Here is a 21,317-nt window from a genome sequence, read left to right on the forward strand (position 1 = left end):
ACGTTCTAATTAGCAATTGATCACAATTAAAATGTAATAGATTTTTGTTCAACCGGATATTGATAATGGTGTCTACGAACTCTAAAACATAGGCCCGGTTGCACAAAAGCCGGTTAAATTTTAACCGTGATCAATACCACGAGAATCAATCAGAGAAGGCCTTTTTGATATGACTGCTTCTCTCTTGATTCTCGTGAAATTAATCACGGTTGAAATTTAATCGGCTTTTGTGCAGCCGGCACAAAGACAGCTATAGATTTTTTTTGGCTAAGGGCCTACATTAGCTTTAGGCTTGTGCGTGGGCAATGAGGCGGATGATAATGAGATATGAATGGACCTACAGTTTAAGGTAGATTCCGAACCACCGGGAAGTGATTTTACAACGCATGAATCATATTCAGAGAGTTGGCTCAAGCGGTCACCCTTCCAACGGGAGTATCAGGCGCATGATTCTCAACTTATCAAGCGATAGCTTATCAGCGCGACCACTGAATCAAACCGCCCCCTATTGAATTAAAATTAATAAGAATGTTTATTTCGCCAAATTTTTACATAATAGTTACAAAACATGAATGATTTGGCACAGCCAGCAAAGTTAAACTTGTGCGCTAGCTGTGAGTTCATAAAGCAAACAGTACGAAGTAGCCTATAGCAATACTGAAAAATGGAAAAAAATATACCTATGGTAAATATTATAGTATGCTTCTTATAAATATGCAATGATAAGAATTGAATAATTACGTGTTAAAACCAATTATACAGGTGATAACCAAAAACAGATCATACAGCCTACATTTAGATATTATAAATATAATAGAAATCCAAGTAACCTTTTAAAATTGTTTACTCACTACATGTTCGGCTTTACGATGCGATTATCAAGTACAATGATTTACTTGGTAATGACATCATATAGCCGAATCATGTTTTGAGTAAACAATTTTAAAAATATGGTGTGGTACACTCACACAACTTTCCTTGCTCTTGAACTGTAAGCACCATTTTTAAACGAGAATAATTCAGGGAATAACATAATGACGATTGGCGGCAACATATTTCAAACTACGATCAGACTTCTGTATATGTGTATATATAATTTATTGTTTTTAGAGTACTTTTTCCATTGTGTAAATTGTGAAATTCGATGATTTTTTTGTAAGTCGTCAAAGCAGCTGTTCTACAGATTAAATATCTCGTCTATGTGTTATTTTTATGAACTGCTCTACCTACCTAGCTCATGCACGAGAAGGAGGCTACAAAGTCCATTTCTCAAGGACGGGGTGGACCCCCCATTAGTTTCCCGGAAAGGAGACTCATGCCAGTTGATAGAGCTGATAAATAACTATACAGGGTATGAATTTCAAAAAAATCGGTCAAGTCATTTTTGAGAAAATTGTGAAAACATGTTTTTTTTTAGTAATTATCCGCCATTTTTCTCAAGAATATTACGGAGCTCCTGCAATTTTCCCAGAATTGAGACTCATGTCAGTTGATAAGGCTTATAAATAACTATCCATGGTATAAATTTGAAGAAAATCGTTAGAGCTGTTTTCGAGAAAACCGTGAAAAACATGGTTTTTTAGTGATTACCGCCATTTTTCTCAAGAATATGACGAAGCTCCTGCAATTTTCCCAGAAATGAGACTCATGTCAGTTGATAGGGCTTAAAAATACCTATCCATGGTATAAATTTGAAGAAAATCGTTAGAGCCGTTTTCGATAAAACTGTGAAAAACATGTTTTTAGTAATTATCCGCCATTTTTTTCACCATTTTTTATTCAATTTTATTGAATTTCTTATTGTCGAATCCTCATGGTATAAGGACCTTAAGTTTAAAATTTCAAGTCAATCGGTTGATTAGGAATGGAGTTATCGTTTTCACAAACACACACACACACACACACACACAACACACCACACAACCACACACACACACACACACACACACACACACATACAACCACACACACATACATACAACCACACACACACACACACAGACCAACACCCAAAAATCATGTTTTTGGACTCAGGGACCTTAAACGTTTAGAAACTTGAAATTAGGTACCTTAATTTTTTTGGAAAGCATTACTTTCCTTACCTATGGTAATAGGGCAAGGAAAGTAAAAGGGTACTTGGATTTCTATTTTATTTATATTCAAGAGTAGTCCTAAGGAAAATAAGACAATTGATGGCGAATCAACCTATAGATATGTTTGAAAATCTTATTTTTGTCGTTTTCAGGTTGAAAACTGTGGAAAATCGTTGAAATTTGTGGGACGCAGGACCGAGTCGTGAAAAGGTGGGGTCAAAAAGTCAATCTTGGTGTCATAGAGGAAGCGGCCATGAAAAGCCCTTACGTCAGCAATTGCTGCTGTATCAATGACGTCACACGCGGTCTTGTACTGTTCTATCAGGCGGATAATTTCCAGATTGAACACAACAGTCAGTTGAAATTCTGGTTGAAGAATGAAGGACTCTGCCTAATTAACGCGTCTGTTCCGGATACTTTAATTCAGCTACATGAGTTGCCTCTAAATTGCAATGGTGAGATAAATTTTTTCTGAGGTTGATGTCCATATAAGCCTAAGGATTGTGCATGAGTTATGAGGAGGATGATGATGTTGAGAGATTAGTGGACCTACAGTTTTGTGTTTCCCGAACCACCTGGAAGCAATTTTTCAACAACTCATGAATCATATATGCAGAGGAGATGGCTCAAGTGGTCACCCTTCCAACGAGAGTAGCAGGCATGTTACAATACTATAAAGTATAGTATACTATAGTGAGGTCCACGTTGTAATGGCAGTGAAGAAAAACGTTGCCGATCCTCTGTCTTGTCAATGCCTTCTAAGGAGGGTAACTGATACCGGTTTATTGATGTAGTATTAACTGGTTATTCTCGTTTCAAATAATTAATTATATTTTATCAAGCAAGAAATTATATTTTTCAATAATTTCATAATGAATCTTTTATTAAATATTTTTGGATTAATTTATTATATTTCTACATTCTTAAAAAACAATCTGTCAACAGAGCAAAGTGAGAAAGAGATAGCGCTATCTGCTTTGTTGAATGATATACATTGTTCATTCTCGTTAAAAATAATCAATTATATTTTATTAAGCAAGAAATAATATTTTTCAATAGTTTCATAGAGAATTTCATAATTAAAATGAAATATTTTGTTAATTATTATTAATTCTACATTGTTAAAAGACGATCTGTCAGCAGAACAAAGAGCGAGAAAGAGATAGCAAAGCAGAGAGATCTGCTTTGTTGATGATAGACAAGGATAGCAATACAATTGCTATTAAAACACTGCTATTATAACTTGGACCTCACTATATAGAGTATAGAGTAATAATAGTTCTATATAGTATTAAAAACTCTTTGCTTCCACCAATAACAGCTTACACATTGTAAGTTACCTGTACAGTATTAGACTACAAGAAAAATGTTATGAATGAGTATTGATTATATTATGATGCTATATAATTCTCAATAAACAATTATTTTGAATGAAATTTTTTTTCAGGTAAAATTGATCGTTCTCAACTGGAGAAAATTCTCAGAGAAACCGACCCATCTGAAACAAATTCAACTCTAAAGATTCCATTCAGACTACATCTGAGATCTCTGTGGATATCCTGTACATCGGGTAGCAGCGTCGATTTTGAAGAAAAGAATGAAAATTCAGATAAAATTGATGGAAGAAGCTCGGTGGGTTTTATTTCATGTGGTGGTACATCGATATCAGCTGTACAGTTCATCTCAAAATTGCACCAGTTTCTCCCCAAGGTTCCCAGTGAACTGTTGACTAATCTTTTATCAGACTGTACTTTTGAGGAATGTTGTAGTTTACTTGATGAAACAAAGTTTGGGGAAAATGTTGAGACAAAGTTTTTAGAAAATGTTCAGTTTGAATTTGGAGAAAATATTGGAACAAAGCTTGTGGAAAATTTTGAAACAAATTTTATACAAGGTATTGAAACTACTTCCAATTCTGATCGTGAAGGGTTTTGTGACTTCTCCAAGCCTGTAGATTCTGTAGAAAGTATTGGAGCAAAACAATTAGAAAATGCTCCATCTTATTTTGTCAAAAATTTTGGAACAAAGTGTGGGAAGAATATTGAGTCAAAGTTTATAGAAAATGTTCCATCTAAATTTGGAAACAATACTGAAACAAACCTTGTAGAAAATATAGAAACAAATTCTGTAGAAGCTATTGAAACAACTTCCAATTTTAATCGTGAAGGGGTTTCTGACATCTCCGAGCCTTTAATTAAAAGACGAAAAATTGAAATAGTTCAGAATAATGCTGATTGTGCTGTTTTGTCAGTGAAATGCAGAGGCAAACTTATGGTGTATTCGGAAAATGTACATGAATGCATGGAACTAAATTTATCCGAGAAAATTGGGATGGCTATTGAATGGAAGTATTTTCTGAAGAGATGTGTGGATGCGTCTCCGACAGTGATAGCATATCAAAAGTGAGTAAAATCTTACAAATACTAAAAGTAAAACTTACAACAATAGTGAGGCCAACGTTATAATGGCATTGTTTGATTAGTAATGGTATTGCTATCCTTGTCTACCATTCAACAAAGCTGATAGCGCTATCTCTTTCTCGCCTTGCTCTGTTGCCATGATAGTCTTTTAACAATGGAGAATTAATAATTAATTAACAAAATATTTCATCTTAATTATTAAATTATTGGAAAATATAATTTCTTGCTCAATAAAATATAATTGATTATTTTAAACGAGAATGAACAGTTAATATTACATCAATAAACCTGTATCAGCTACCGTCCTTAGAAGGCATTGAGAAGACGGAGGATCGGCAATGTTTTTCTCCTATCTCTCTCCAGTGCCATTATAACGTGGACCTCACTATAGTTTTAGTTTGAATGAATAGTGAGTGAAATGTTTAATACAAAATGTAAAACTCACAGCTTTGTTAAACCAAATATTTCTTTATACAAAAAGTTAAATTCACAGCTAATTGTTAAACCACATATTTTTTCTGCTACTCCAAACTTTTCTTTCAACCTCAAAAAATATAGTTTCACTTGAACTTCTTGACTGGCAGTCTTGATAAAATTTGTTGATCTTGATACAATTTCTAAGCTAATATTAATTCAATAATGGACATTACATACTTCTACATACTACATGATTTGTTTAAAACTCCAAATAATGGAAATTAGGCATCCATTGTCGATTCTGTAAAAAATTCACTTAGAAAAAACTAAGTTATCTAAATTTCTAAATATTTCTTGATTTGTTGATTCTTTGGTTCTTAGTATTTATGTAATTTTCAAATCTATTCCCTCCATTTTTTGCTGAGGATGATGCCCAGATAAGCTCCATGCTTGTGCATGGCTAATGAGAAAAATTATGATGAATGAACCCACATCTTTTGGTGGGTTCCGAGTCACGAAGAAACGATTTTTAAACATTCTATTGCTTCTATCGTCACGTATCTATTGGAATGACAGCTCTACAACAACTACTAAAAACTCTAAACTACTGAATTATATCATATGAATTATTACATGGAATATCATAGAGAAAAGATAGCATAAGAAGATATAAATAGAAAGAAAAATAGAAATTTTATTACCATTTTTGAATTATTTTATCACAACATGTTTCAACATTGATGCCATTTTCAAGTTTTGTTAAAGTAAAGTTCAATTCAACAGTATAATTTTTCATTTTATTTTTAGCATTGTCTGTTCTTTACATTGGATTAATGTAAATGGCATCAATGTTGAAACATGTTCTGATAAAATAATTGAAAAAGGGTACTGAGATTTTTATTTTTCTTTCTATTTATATTACAAGTAGCCCTATACAGAAAAGAGATACATAAGAAGAAATCCCATTCTATAGGGCGTTTGTGTTTCAAATTTCCCTGTTAACTCAAGCCTATAGTCCCAGTGTTATTTTTCGTGAAGCGACGTGATGCTGATAGTATCTCATACTGTACCGTTCTTACACTCTCACCACTACAACACAGTAATAGTCGTCAGTAGTCGACAGAAATCGGCTTGAGTTAATAAAGAATCGGCTTCAAATTTGGAAACGACCTATACCATGAGATATCTTTTTATTCTATGATATTACTTTCTCTATATCATTTTCAGAATACCTACTTTTTGGGTAACTCTTGAATTTTCAGCAACTCTACGATTTAATTAAACTCTAAAAAACATTGCACATTATTATCTATATTTTATTATCAGAATACCCAACTCTTTGCATTTCGTATATAACTGTTGTGTTTCAGTTTATGTATTCATCTTATACATTTTTAATTCGTTCTAGTGGAGCAACAGTGGTATCAGTAGGCTCTCATTCTGGTGACTTGGTTCAACTTGATTTTAACAGCGGACTTTTGAAATCGTCTTGTCATCTGCCGGATAGGATTGAGTCTTCATTGACTGTATCACATTGTGGGAAATATGGATATATAGGTGAGTTATGGTATCAAATCAAATAGTGTTAAATTCACAAATCATAAACATTTATACATCATACAAAAACAATTAACTTTTTGGTGATGGCTACTCTTATTTTTATTTGAAATTAAAAATCCAAGTACCCTTAGAAAAATACTTGAGTTTTTGAAAAAGGGTACTTAAATTTTTAATTTCAAAATAAAATCAATTCAATATTGAATATCCCCCACAAAGACTGGGTCTTTGTATGGGGAATGATTTTTTTACAATATGAAAATACCTTTATATTGTGAACTGAAATTGAGAAACAATTCTATTATCTTCTAACATTCCTCAGTAATCCAAAAAATACAATCGTCCATATTATGGAATTACCTAGCCTAATTAATAGCTTTAAAGTTTGTATTCGCAGTATTCTCATCCACAAGTACCTGATTGAAACTATAGACCTTACGGAAATACAGCAATAGACTGGCTTCTCCACACATCTGTGTAATCACTTGTCAGCTGATTCATGATGAATAATTCTATAGTCTGTTTTTTACTCTAATATTGGCGTATGAAGGAGGCTCCTTTTTCCTTTTATATTATCCTTGAAATGCAAAATTTTCAGAAACCTTGTATATACGTCGACGCGCAATTAAAAAAGGAACATACCTGTCAAATTTCATGAAAATCTATTACCGCGTTTCGCCGTAAATGCGCAACATATAAACATTAAAACATTAAGAGAAATGCCAAACCGTCGACTTGAATCTTAGACCTCACTTCGCTCGATCAACTAGATCGAGACTGTTTTCATTAGCATAGTAGAGTAGAGTGAGAAGCGGTGGTGGGGGAAGGCAAGTGGTAGAGTACTATCCCACGGTGATATCCCACTCTACTCTACTAAAAACTAGTACTCTACCATGAACGTTTTCATTGGGAGAGTTCACAAGGTAGTTAGTACTTGCCCAGGGAACTCCACCACTAACTCTACTAATGAAAAATAGACTTAAATGAAATAAATTAGCTTGAAAGCATTCATTAGAAATAGACAAATTTACAAAGACCAGAAATTCTATAGGCGGATTGAATCAGTTGATTTGCAGCATCCCTACCGATTTCTAAAACCATCTGCTTGAATGCTGCTTGTAGGTGTAAAGACTGAAATTTTCTATCTGTTTCAGGTGATTGGGGGTATTTCTTTACAAAATATGACAAAGGGGGGTTTGAAAACGTTAATTGTTAAGCAATCACGAATTTTCCACTCCTACGAATATATTAGTGGACCAGTCTGGTTACTTAAAGGCACTTTGAGCGGTAGCCTACAGTGATTGGATAAACACATACATTACTATAGATTTTAAAGTACAAATCCAATCGAAGACCATATATTTAAATTAAATATAAATTTTAATCATGGTTAATTCCACGAGAGCCAATCAGAGAATCCGTCTTATCAAGAAGGCCTTCTCTGATTGGTTCCCGTGAAATTAATCACGGTTAAAATTTAACCGGCTGTTGTGCAACTGGGCCTAAGTGTACATGATGAGAATAAACACATTATAATAGGCATTATGTTGAATCTAATAAAATTTAAAATGACGCCAAAAAATTTGTACGCTCAATAATTATCGAATTGTTTGTAACTCAATTTAGTCTGTATACAGCTTGTGAGCAAGTTGAGTACCATCAAATGAACCCTCGGGTATAATACAATTACAAGTACTTGATAATTGAGTTAGATTCATTAATAATTGTAGAAAATACAAGTAACAAAATGTAAGATGCAAAGTGATAGATAAGTTGGTGCTCGCTACTAGCTAGAAGTGCCTTCCAGAAACGAGAAGGGCCACTAATGATGGTAATGAAGCGGAATCAGAGTACAATAGAGTATGGTAATCGAGAATTATTAGAGAATGAACCTTTTTCAGCCTTTATTGAGCAATAGTAGACTGGAAGTGCGGCTCCGTCTACTTTCCATAACCCACAAAGGTACTTTATATAATATAATATTTTTTATTTGTTCAATACAGTACAGTCATTATGAATCACAACTATACAATTGAACATTGTCATGTACAAAAAAATCTCTTCAATATTTAACATAATAAAAATATAGATATAGCCTATATGATATCACACATAATTGTCACATAAAAATTCATTTACACTATAAAAACTTCTTTCAACAAGGAACTCATGAAGATTTTTTTTGAAAGTCATGCTCTTAAAATCTATATTACTAGGCAACTTGTTTAGAAATGTTGTCCCTATGTAGCTAGTTTTTTCTCAAAAAGAGTTAGCCTGTGAGGCTGAACGATAAAGTTGTTCCTGTTTCTTGTAAAGTGTGAATGTACCTGTGCATTGGTCGTTAAACTGCCCATATTCTTAATCACATATAAGAAAATTTTAAAAATAAAAATACAATATATTATTTTTTAAGCAGTTATGTAAGGCTAGCTACACACACATAGATTTTTGTTCGTACGATATTTTGTCGTCCTTATAAATTCTATTAGATTAAACAGATGATTTCAAATAGATTATGTTTGTCAAGTTCCGTTTAATCTGAATAGTGACGGCAAAATATCGTATGAACAAAACACGATGTTTGTGTGTGTGTGTGTGTGTGTGCAGGGCGTAAGTCGGGATCGTATAATAAACAACAGTTACATAAATAATAAGATTGAACTATTAACAACATTTTTCTGTTTATTATAAGGCTTACTAGAGTAAACAAATATCTTTCTCAGTATGATACTTCAATTGTAATATAATTTATAAATTTTCTATTTCAGGTTGTTATGATGGCTATCTCAGGTGTATAGATCTGGAAACTGGACAACCGGTTCTATCATTTGCTTCCTCTGGAATGGTCAAGAGTACTCCCATATTGGATGAGAAAGGATCAATTATTTTTGGGTCATACGATCAGCATTTGTATTGTATTTCGGATGAACTCCAGGTGAGATGACAGATTTTAGTGAACAATAAGAGATTATGTATCATTAATTCTATCTCCCTCAATATTATCCTAATTAACATCGATGGAATATTTTATTATTGCAGTTTAACCAACTGCTGGGATATTATAACTACTGCAGTAGCAGAAATCCTTATTTATATAGCTTTAATTGGATATTTGGAATAATTAACATACAGTGCTAATTAACATCCTTGCAATCATTTGCTAAAAAATGAGTACAAACTGATATCATTTTCAACAAAAATGGCTGTCTATGTTTTTAATGTTCTCCTTTTCATGTATATTCAGTGCCCTATAATTAAGTCCACGTTATAATGGCAGTGGAAGAAGATGGGAGAACAGCGTTGCCGATTCTCTGCCTTGTCACTGTTTAGTATAGAGGATAGCTGATACCCATATATCTGATGTAATATCAACTGCTTATTCTTGTTTAAACCGATCAAATATATTCTATACGACAAGGAAATATATTTTGTAATTATTGAATAATAAATATTCTTAATTGAAATTGAATGTTTGTTTCACTAATATTTTTGTACATTGTTGAAAATCGATCTGGCAATGTTGGGGAGCTAGAAAAGGATAGCGCTATCTGCTTTGTCGAATGATAGACAAGGATAGCAACACCAATGTTAATAAAATACTGACTGCCATTATAGCGTGGACCTCTTTATAGCGTGAACTAGCAAGTAACCCGTGCTCCGCAAAGGGTCTAATTAAAAACCTGACAAACTGGACCTACGAAGAATTTGAAATAGACCTATAACCATCCTCGATAATTTAAGAATCTATAAGTAAAATTTCAAGTTAATCAGTCTAGTAGTTCAGACGTGATGATGCGTCATTTGTGAATTTTCTATCCCCTACATGTATACCTTTCCTTTATTATATTATAGGTGATATTCGTTTTTGACGGACGTTCTATTTTTGGCAGGTAATATGGAAATGGAAAGGTGGAGGTAGCTTCTATGCCACACCTTGCATAGACAAGGATAGTAACCTAGTATTCGCTGGTCTACTGGATGGAACTTGTGTGTGTCTGGAGATAGATAAGGAGCCTTAAAGTGGAAAACAAAACTGTCTTCGCCATATTCGCATCGCCCGTCTTGCTTGGCTCTGACGTCATAGTTTTTGCCGAAGTTTCTGGCTCTGTCAACTGTTTGAAGACTGTCTGTGGATCGTTGGTGAGTGATCAATGCTCTGTAGTTTCTTGGTCTGTCAAATGTCTGTGAGTATGATGAGTAAAGGTCCTATGGCACTATTCATTCTTAAGGTGCGTACAGACTTTCGCTCTGCTCCGCAACCGAACGTCACTCCAGCAGAGCGATTGATGATCGACCGGCGAGCAACAGTGGTTCGACGGGGAACGCGAGAAGATCTAACATCTTCCGTAACGTTCATGATGGGTGCGTGGGCGGAGCGACTGTGGTTCGATGGAGGAACGAGGGCGGTACGAGGGGGAGCGTGCTCGGTGCGGGTTGGAAGCGCGAATATGTGTACGCAGCTTTATAATTAGTAGCAACATTATAAAAATGATAGGGAGAGGAAAAATAAGGTAACCTTGTGCTATTCCTCTTCCAAATTTAGATAAGGTTAAACTATCATATAAAGCTGAAATATTTTATCGTTACAGTCCTCAAATATTTGATAGTCCTAAGCTTAAGAGAACAAATAAAACAGGAAATTAAATATTTGATAAAATTAGGTAAAATATATTCGATCATGTACTTGTTTAATTGGACTCCATCCAACATTCTGTGATGATATTATATATAACCAGCAGGTAACCCGTGCTCCGCAAGGTCTAATAAAAAACTTAGCTAACCGAAAACTCGACCTACTGAGATGTTTAAGAATTTAAAATACGCCTATAAACATCATTAATAGATGAAGAATGTATATGCAAAAATCCAAGATAATCAGTTGAGTAATTCAGACGTGATGATGCGTCATTCTTGAATTTCCTATCCTTACGTGAATAAGATAGTTCTTTTCTTTATTATACTAGTAGTTCTGTGAACAGTAGACCTCACGCTGTATTCTCATCCACAAGTACCTGATTGAAACTGTAGACCTTATGGAAATACAGCAATAGACTGGCTTCTCCACACATCTGTGTAATCACTTGTCAGCTGATTTATAATGAATAATTCTATAGTCTGATTTTTACTCTAATATTGGCGTATGAAGTAGGCTTCTTTTTCCTTTTATATTATCCTTGAAATGCGAAATTTCCAAAAACCTTGTACATACATCGACGCGCAATTAAAAAGGAACATACCTATCAAATTTCATGAAAATTCTATTACCGCGTTTCGCCGTAAATGCGCAAAATATAAACATTTACACATTTAAACATTAAGAGAAATGCCAAACCGTCGACTTGAATCTTAGACCTCACTTTGCTCGGTCAATTATAGATTATGCTATTTATTGTTTCAGCTGTGGACGTTCAAAGCCGACGGCAACATTTTCTCATCCTTGACATCAGCCAGTGTTGCCAACAAAACACTGATCCTGTTCGGATGTCACGATGCACACGTCTACTGCTTGTCGGGGTGTGACGTCATGTGTCAGCCATCTTTGATTTGGAAAGCAAGCTTGTTGGCTCCTGCGTTTGCAACTCCTTTTGTGGATATTTTAAATAATTTGGTCGTAGGAGCCAACACAACGGGAACGGTTTTTGTTATGAGTTTGAGTGACGGATCTGTGCTGACCTCGCTAAAACTGCCCGGGGAATATTCTCTTCACCTGTGATACATGATGCTAGAATCGTAGTAGGCTGTAGAGATAATATTTGTATTGTATTTCAATAATTGATAACGCTAACTGTGTTGAAGAAAGACTATAGCAATAAGTGGTGTTGAAAATAAAATATTAAGGTTCTCTGTACGCTGTAAGAAATGATAACTGAACAGTATTGAAGACAATATTGAAGTATTTAAGGAATCTGTTGAGGAAAGATTATTGCAATAAGCAGTTGATGAAGATAGGTAAACAGTACAAGGTACTCTCTGTAAGCTGTAGAAATGAAAACTGAACATTATATAGAAAATATTGAAGTATTGAAGAGAATATTGAGTATTTAAAGAATCTGTTGTGAAAAGATTATTGCAATACGCAGTTGATGAAGATAGCTGAACAGTACCAAGGTACTCTCTGTACGCTGTAAAAAAACAGTATTGAAAGTACTGTCTGTCCGCTGAAGATGGAGTGTCTTGAAACGCGTCCGGACTTGAAAGGTGAGTAATGTACTGTTGTTAAATTGAAAATAGTGGCTCGTTATATGATTGAATATTTTTTATTAATGGAAATTCATTATTTCATAATTTAAATAGTTATTTGTGCAACTAGTGCGCAAAGTGACAGCTGCATCGAAAGAAACGTTTACACCCGAGCCGTAGGCGAGGGCGGAATGGTTTGTTGAGTGCAGCAGAGGAACTTTGCGGTTGCGCACGTATTTCACATTAAGTTTTTCCTACAGTTACCATTGAATATGAAAAGTGGGTAAATATGGGTAAAATTGCCTGAAATCCATCAAATGTTTTTCTGTGTAATTTTATTATTGATAAAAACCTTAATTTATTGTCAAATTGAATAAAAATGTTGTCCTTGGTTATAATATATACTTAATGCTGTGCTCGTTGTGCTTCGTTGCACCTCTGCTCACTATAGCAGCTCAGTCACTGTTACCTACTTCATTTTGATTTTGCTGCACTGGTGCTCCATATAACCTACTAACTATTTTGCGTTGCCATGTTGCAAATCTGGAGTGCAGGAAAAATTTTTCCCGCACTAGAGCGGAAAAGTGATTCTTTGCGTTCTGTAATCAGTGCAGCAATGGCCACTTTTCAGGGTAACTGTAGGAAAATATATTTCCTTGACAAATATAATATATGATTATCTTAAACAAGAATGAACAGTGATTATTAGGTACATAAGATATACCGGCATCGATGTTCTCCCGTCTTCCTCTATTGCTATTGTAATGTGTCTCACTATATTCGGCTTGACTCGGAAGGAGTCAAGGACGTATAATCCAATCAATCAAATTTCATTTATTCAAGTAGTTGCATATAAAAGACAAGCTTCACAACATTGAATCGTCACAATCAATAATAAACACAGAAAATACAATAGTGCAAGGAGGAGACCTCAAAGAAAAACACTGCCTTCAGGAGCACCCCCTGGAAGAAATCGATTAATTTCAGTTGATTTAAAGGAAATTTTTATTTTGTAATAATTCTATGATATGTAATTTTCTTCCCTCAAGACATTCACACATTCATCCACTGAGTATGGCGCTCTTTTTAACAGAACTTTCCTCAATGATCAAGTAAAACGGATGAGAATGCTTCCAATTTTTACTAACGTACGTGATGATCTCCAGAAAGTACATGGCTGGCAAAGTTAATATACTCTCTCTCACAAAATAAGGCCTACAGGATGTTCGGGCACTGAGGTTGAAGATTATTCTCAGAGCTCTTTTCTGCCTCCTGAAAATTACCCCAAGGTGTGTGTCATAGCCTCCCCAGAATATCAAACTGTAACGAATATAGTGAGCCTACTTATTTTTTTAACGATGAGAGTAGAGAAAGATAGGAGAACAGCGTTGTCGAACATCTGGTTTGCTACTGCCTTCTATAGAGGATAGCTGATACGGTATATCTGATTTAATAATATTATTCTATCATTTACTATTCATTCTCGTTAAAAATAATCAATAATATTTTATTTGTCAAGATAATGTAATTTTCAATGATTCAATGATAAATTTACATGATTTAGATTGAATATTTTGTTACCGTAGTAATTAATTATTTTTCAATTGTTAAAAACCGATATATAACAGCAACCTTAAAGTAGGCGCAGACAGATCGTCATCGGACGGACGGCACGCATTGGACGATTAAGATTCGATGCATTGTTTTCAATTGGAGTGCGCATAGGTATATGATGCGGATAGGTATGCACACTCCAATTGAAAACAATGCATCGAATCTTAATCGTCCAATGCGTGCAGTCCGTCCGATGACGATCTGTTTGCGCCTACCTTTATAGAGCTGAAAAAGGATAGCGCTTTCTGCTTTGTCGAATTATAGACGAAGATAGCATACCCATGTTTATCAAATACTACCACTATAACGTGAACCTCACTAAAGGAATGTCATTGTTTCACCTGAAATTTTACTGAAAACTCCACTGATGTGATAATATTAAGTATTTTTTTAATATAATGTATTGATAATATATCATTATTTATTGAAAATAATATTATCAAAACAGTTTATTTTAAATTGGAAGTTACATTGAAACCGCGTGGAGCGCCACAATCGATCTACGCTATACTCTCCAGAGAAAACATCTGTTTACATTTTTCTTCGGTTTTTTTTAGTTATGTTCAATATAGTACAATCTTCAATGCATGATATTAATAAGTGTCTTTGCGATAGGGTTTGAGATGAACAATTAATTATAAAATTTTTATAAATTTAATGAGGTTATTTTTAGGAATTAAGAGTTAAAATTGAAATCTGTTAACGCTAAAATAATAATTAATCACCGTCAACCAACTTATACGGTAAACAATATATTTTAGCTTATTTCAACAGACAATAAATTTTGTTCTATGTAATTCTAAACAGTTTTTTTTCAATCCATGTCAAGCTTGAAAATCAAACAATAAATTAAAATCATGGTGAAAATGTAAGCGCTTATGGATGCATCAATCAGCCCACTCTTCTAAACAATATTGCTTTTTTCAAGTAAGTATAATGTGAATGTAGCCTTCTAGCATAACCTAACTTTTTAATTATTCCAGGTTTTACTTGATTCTAATGTGTTTCAATAATTTTAGTATTTTTGAAACATTATAGCCCGGTTGCACAAAAGCTTGTTTGATTTTATCTTTGATTAAATGCCACAAAAATCCCATCAGAGAAGTTTGCTTTTTAAAAAAGCATTTTATTTTCCACATGACGACGTTCAACTGTATGCTTGTGTTATAGTATACCGTACTAAAGAATCAGATGAGTAAAATATGAATCTATCAGTATTATCTGATTGGTTTTTGTGGATTCAATAGAATTTAAGAGGATTTTGTGCAACTGGGCTTAGGCCTATGTATTTACTAAAGGGCTCCATACACTAGTGAACTTGGTTCTTGCAAACCATTTGGTTCGCAAGTACCAAGTTTCCTAGTGTATGTGGAAAATTGGCGAACTGCGAGTCAAATTCGTGACGAATTTGGTCTTCAATCTGGATTAAAAACTTTGTTCGGTTCGTCCGCTTGGGGTAATATTGCACATGTAAATTTCAGATCCTCCAAGCTCCTTCCAGTAGCTAGGTAGCGAAGTGTAGCTACGAGGCAGTGATCAGGTGTTCTAAGTAGTGTATCTCTCTTACTTATTAGAGGCGTTACAAGATATAACAAGTAGTTAAATTCACTCTCACTCATTCTCAAATAATTTTTACATTCATTCTATTTATTTTTTCATTTAACAATACACACATGATTAGAAAAGGATCAACAGGCCTAGCCCAAAACTGTTCCCTTTCCGAATTTTGATAGTAGTAAGCCAATTTCTAAAAGGTAGGTTATGTTGATTTACTTTGAATTGTTCAAGTCTCCTACGCTATTTTCTTAAAGATGATGTAGCCTAATAGTTTCAAATGTGACCACTCCTCTCCCTCCCGCAACCACACTTTCGACCTTTCGCTTCTTCATGAACACTCCACACTTATCCAAATCTAACACAGCAGCTGCAAACTTTGAAACATTCATCTCTGGACCCCGTAATACACTGAAGTAACGAACGGTTGTTCGCTCTCCCCACTACAGTGTGTGGGACAAATCCTACACGAACTTGGTTCCCTGATCCGCCGATCTAAGTTTCCTAGTGAATGGGGCCCCTTTAGTTAACATACTATAATTCATTTGCGTAGATAGCTGTTTAACATTGGGGGGACGTACTGTGGGGTCTGGGGGGCTTGCCCCCCAGTCGATGAGGGTCTGGGGGGATGCCCCCAAGTGAAGATTTTTTTGAAAAATAGCTCATTAAAATGATGGTTTTTTAAGCATATTTCACTTCAAATCCGTTTCAAATCCTCTAATTTGACAGTGGTAAATTAGTGGGTAAATAAAATTCTGAGTTACTGGTTTTATAAGTTTTACTAAATAAAAATTATTTACAAAAAAACAGCATTCGTTGTAATGTTTGTTTTGATTACCAATCAAAGTAGGATAGCTGAATAACCATAGAAAAGTTCTCCACTCACAAACCATACAAAGCTGTAATTTTTACTTAAAACTGTGTTACAAAGATCAACATAAATTCCCATGAGTAATTACATTTTTCAAAACAAATTTTAAATCTTTCTGATTGTAACTGTCCTTGTTTGGAGAGAGTTTCAGATACAAAATACTTATGTAACAATCGTAACATCACCACAGGTGGTGTGTTAGTGTGTGTTCGTGCATAATAAGGATATAGGTATCTAGTAGTATTTTTTTTTTAAACATCTTTATTGCCCATAAAAACAAAATACAAAATAAAAAACTTACAAAAGAAATATTCTAGATTATAATAATATATTATGCTATTTTACAAATAAATTAAAATTACATGGCACCACCCAGCAAGGGCAAAACCCTGACCGCTGAGTGAGAGTATCAGCTGTTAGACAATATAAAAAATTATTTACTAATAATCAAAGCTACAAAAAAATCGAAGTTAACAATAAATTACTAGTCTAGTAATTATAATATTTGACTGATGTCGAAGAAAAATTTTTGTATCACCCACTTATTTATCTGTTCCATCCTCTGTCTACCCCTATTAGAAAGATATTCTGACAATGCATTTGGCATTATATTTATTATTTTTGAGCTAAGATACCCCAATTGTCTTCGCACTATTGTCAAATCTGAATAGTTAATATTATAAATGTTATGAGATGTAACTCTCAGGTTATACATAGAAACGTTATTATTCACTGTAAATTCCTCCTTCCTCATCCATGCATAATAGAGAAGTTTCTTTATATAAATTTGACGTACTGTCATCACTTATTAAGAATTGCTTTTATTATCATTTTTTGAAATGTAAAAATTTTATTCATGAAAACATCATACGCTCCTCCCCATACCACTAACCCATATTGCAGCACCGATTGAACATAGGCAAAGTAAAGGACCCTAAGTAATTTAATGTCTAATATTTTACGGACTTTATAAAAGATAAAGGAAATAAATTTTAAGCGTTTACAAATATATTCTATATGAGGCTCCCACTTGAGGTTACAATCAACCATGATGCCCAGATACTTTACTAGAATACTTTGTACACTGGTCACTCTTGTCATATATACAAACGACGCTATGTATAAATATTTCGTACAAGGCAAGTTTATTCCCAATTTACAAATAAACTAATAAAAATGTGTTATCATAATTAAAAACTTCAATGAATTTTTCCGGGGGACATAGCCTAGGCCTATATACCATGAGATATTGGGGGAACGCGTCCCCCGTGTCCCCCCCCAGGTTCTACGCCCATGCTATAATTATAGAGAAAAGATAGTACAAGAAGATATCCCATGGTTTATGTCGCAAATTTTACTGTTACCTCAAGCCGATAGTTCTCCTTGGTGAAGGTATGTGACGCTGGTAGTCTTTCATACTGTGCCGTTCTTACAATCTCATCTCAACAACTCAGTAATAATAGACAGTAGTAGTCGACAGCAATCGGTTTGAGCTGAAAAAAATCAGCTTGAAATTTGGGACATAATCGACGTATACCATGGTATATCTTCTTATGATATATTTAATCAATGCTATAACTATAATATCATTATCAACCACCTCATTACCCACGCACAAGCCTAGAGCTCATGCGGGCATCACCCTCAGCAAAAAAATCTGTATTCCTGATTTCATTTTCCAGGTTTCCTTTTTACAACACGGAGCTTCTCGCCAAATGGTTGTCAGCCATACGAAGGACAGGTTCCTAGCAAATAGGTACTCGACAATCTGCAGTGTACATTTCAAGAAGGAAGACCTGCTGATGGTTCCAGGAGAGAAAAAGCCGAGGCTTCGCGAATGGGCAGTGCCTTCTATATTTCCAGGGGTGTCCTACACTGTCAAGCAAGATCCACTAGAACTAGAGAGCTTTCCAGAAACGCGGGAAGTCGCGACGCAAACTAGACACGTCGCCAGGAGAGAAATTATTGTCGCCGGAGTCAAATTATTGCGGAAACAAGATGCCGGCACACAGACGTCAAAGAAATACTACACTTCATTAATGTCAGCTAGTAAAATGAGGCAGAAAGTCAGAATCAAGCAGAAGGCAGTGAACAGAAAATGCAAACGGATTCTAAAATTAAAAAATAAAATGGATGAAAATGGGATAATGAATTCTGAGATTGACAAGCTTGTAATGGAAGTTTGTTTTGGCAAAACTGATGAACATGATGAAAAGCCAGAGGTGGTGATTTAATTTGCTCAACAAACTGAAACTTACTCAGCAGGTGAGTTACATTTGATTTATATTTTTCATTTTCTGTAGAATATTTGAATGAATAATTTCCCATCTTGACAAAAATATTTGAAATATACAGAGTGCCCCACGGAAGGTGTATCAGCCGAAGACCATGAAATTTGCAACAAAAAATGTCCAGTACAATTTTCTTATATCGACTTTAGTTTTCGAGATCTATAGATTTTTCTAGATTTTAGAAATGGCCTACATATCGTCATTAAAACGTAACAACTAGAAAACTATCAGTCAAAATCTAATTGCAAGGATATGGTTTGGGAAGAGTAAGGAATTTTCAATAAGATTCTATAATCTGTTTCTTTGTTTGAAGTTTTTTATGAGCTTTCAAATTTGAAAAAAAGTTGTTTCTGGTATGCTAACCTTGGATATTTGCAGTTTTCATTGCTTAGAATTGAAATTTCTCGAACTTAATTGCGCCCTAACATTATATCATAGCCCTCTTGAATTCGTTTTAGAACATAGTGTAGAGGAGAAGGTAGCTGAGAGTATTGAAAGTAAGATAAATTTATTCGTAGGGCTTTTAGTAGCTGGGGAGTCACTTACAGAAAGTCCCATCTAGCTTGAATTTAAGCCTTCAATAGGCCTCACAACAGTTATATATCAGCTGGGACCGACAGTTGAGAAGTAATGCATCTATCTTAAATCTAAATGTCTTCCTTCCACCTTCTAACATAACGCCGCTCCAATATGTTTTTACATTTATGAAATAGGATTGTAGTACCCTTTGAAAATAATAAAATAAAAATACAATTATTTTGTTTTTCAATATTTTAATGCATGCAATTCTTTTCAGCTACCTTCCCCGCTACCCTCAATAGTGAGGTCCACGTTAAAAGGGCAGTGGAGATGACTAGGTGAACAGCGTTGCCGATTCACTCTTCACTGCCTTTTATAGCTGATACCGATATATCTTATGGAATATGAACTGTTCATTCTTGTTGAAAATAATCAATTATATATAATTAGTCGAGAACATATATTGAAAAATGAATATTTATAATTAAGATTAAACATTTTGTTAATAAATTATATGTTTACATTGTTAAGAAACGATCTGGCGACTTTGCGGAGGAGGAAAAGAATAGCGCTATCTGCTTTGTCGAATGATAGACAAGGATAGCAACACGAATGTTAATCAAATACATCCATTAATAACGTGGACCTCACTATACCTTCGCCGTTTCACTATCCGATGAAGGTTGACAGTTGAATTGAACTACTTTTCAAGGTATGATCACATTATACATGTATATACATTATACAATCGGAAACGTCACAATGTTCTAAAGAGCAATGTTCTCGCGTGTACTTGCACTTCCTGCATCCAATGTGATCATATCCTTACTTATTTACTTGCAATAGTGAGGTCCACGTTATAATAGATGTATTTGATTAACATTGGTGCTGCTATCCTTGTCTATCATTCGACAAAGCAGATAGCGCTATTCTTTTCCTCCTCCGCAAAGTCGCCAGATCGTTTCTTAACAATGTAAACATATAATTTATTAACAAAATGTTTAATCTTAATTATAAATATTCATTTTTCAATATATGTTCTCGACGAATTATATATATTGATTATTTTTAACAAGAATGAACAGTTCATATTCCATAAGATATACCGTATCAGCTATAAAAGGCAGTGAAGAGTGAATCGACAACATTGCGACGTTTCCGATTGTGTAATCTATATACGTCAAGGAATAAAAACCTATTCTATTCTATACTAATAGTCAAAATTCTTTATTACATATTCTTCAACAATAGCATTGTTGTCAAGAATAAAAAAAATTATTTTGAATTGTTTGTATTTACAATTATATTTTTTCACTGCCAGTCTATGTCTCTTGTTTCAAGAAATTCACATAGTACATAGGCCTTCCTTTGAGAAACTCGCCAAGTCTTTTAGTTCCCCACTAGCACTCCTCTCACTAGCTCTCCAACCAGCTTCCCAGATCGTTTTAACAATATAGAAGTATAATTAACAATTAATTTAATCTCATATATGAAAATTTACTATTCAATCACTGAAAAATATTTTTTCTTGACAAATTAAATATAATTGATTATTTAAAAAAAGAATGAACAGTTGATATCACATCAGATATACCGGTAGCTATCCTCTATAGAAGGTAGTGGCAAGGCAGAGAATTGGCAACGCTATCTTTCTCCACAACCATTATAACGTGGACTTCAATATATCATGTTACTCGGGGTTTCACACAGTGAAAACGCCGATTTCAGTTTGAAATCAAATAAAGTAATTTACTATCAACTAGTTGAATCAGATTGAATGAATTTAATTTTTTTTTTTGTT

The 21,317-nt window shown here is 34.2% G+C and overlaps 3 protein-coding genes across 3 annotated transcripts in view; 2 read left to right on the plus strand and 1 right to left on the minus strand.

Moving 5' to 3' along the window:
- Positions 1–21,317, minus strand: part of LOC120350073 (ribonuclease inhibitor-like) — a 137,094-nt gene that overhangs the window by 58,259 nt on the left and 57,518 nt on the right. The gene's annotated exons all lie outside the window — the stretch shown is intronic.
- Positions 1–21,317, plus strand: part of LOC111062274 (beta-alanine-activating enzyme-like) — a 176,345-nt gene that overhangs the window by 17,005 nt on the left and 138,023 nt on the right. The window lies entirely within an intron of this gene.
- LOC120350075 (beta-alanine-activating enzyme-like) lies at positions 2,496–10,512 on the plus strand. Its single transcript, XM_039422213.1, has 5 exons — positions 2,496–2,548; positions 3,541–4,495; positions 6,339–6,487; positions 9,256–9,422; positions 10,378–10,512. Exons 2-5 carry the CDS (start codon positions 4,365–4,367, stop codon positions 10,504–10,506), a joined length of 576 nt encoding a protein of 191 aa, XP_039278147.1. The 5' UTR covers positions 2,496–2,548; positions 3,541–4,364; the 3' UTR covers positions 10,507–10,512.

The sequence above is a fragment of the Nilaparvata lugens genome, chromosome 2 (assembly GCF_014356525.2).
Source record: "Nilaparvata lugens isolate BPH chromosome 2, ASM1435652v1, whole genome shotgun sequence".
Classification (NCBI taxonomy): domain Eukaryota; kingdom Metazoa; phylum Arthropoda; class Insecta; order Hemiptera; family Delphacidae; genus Nilaparvata; species Nilaparvata lugens.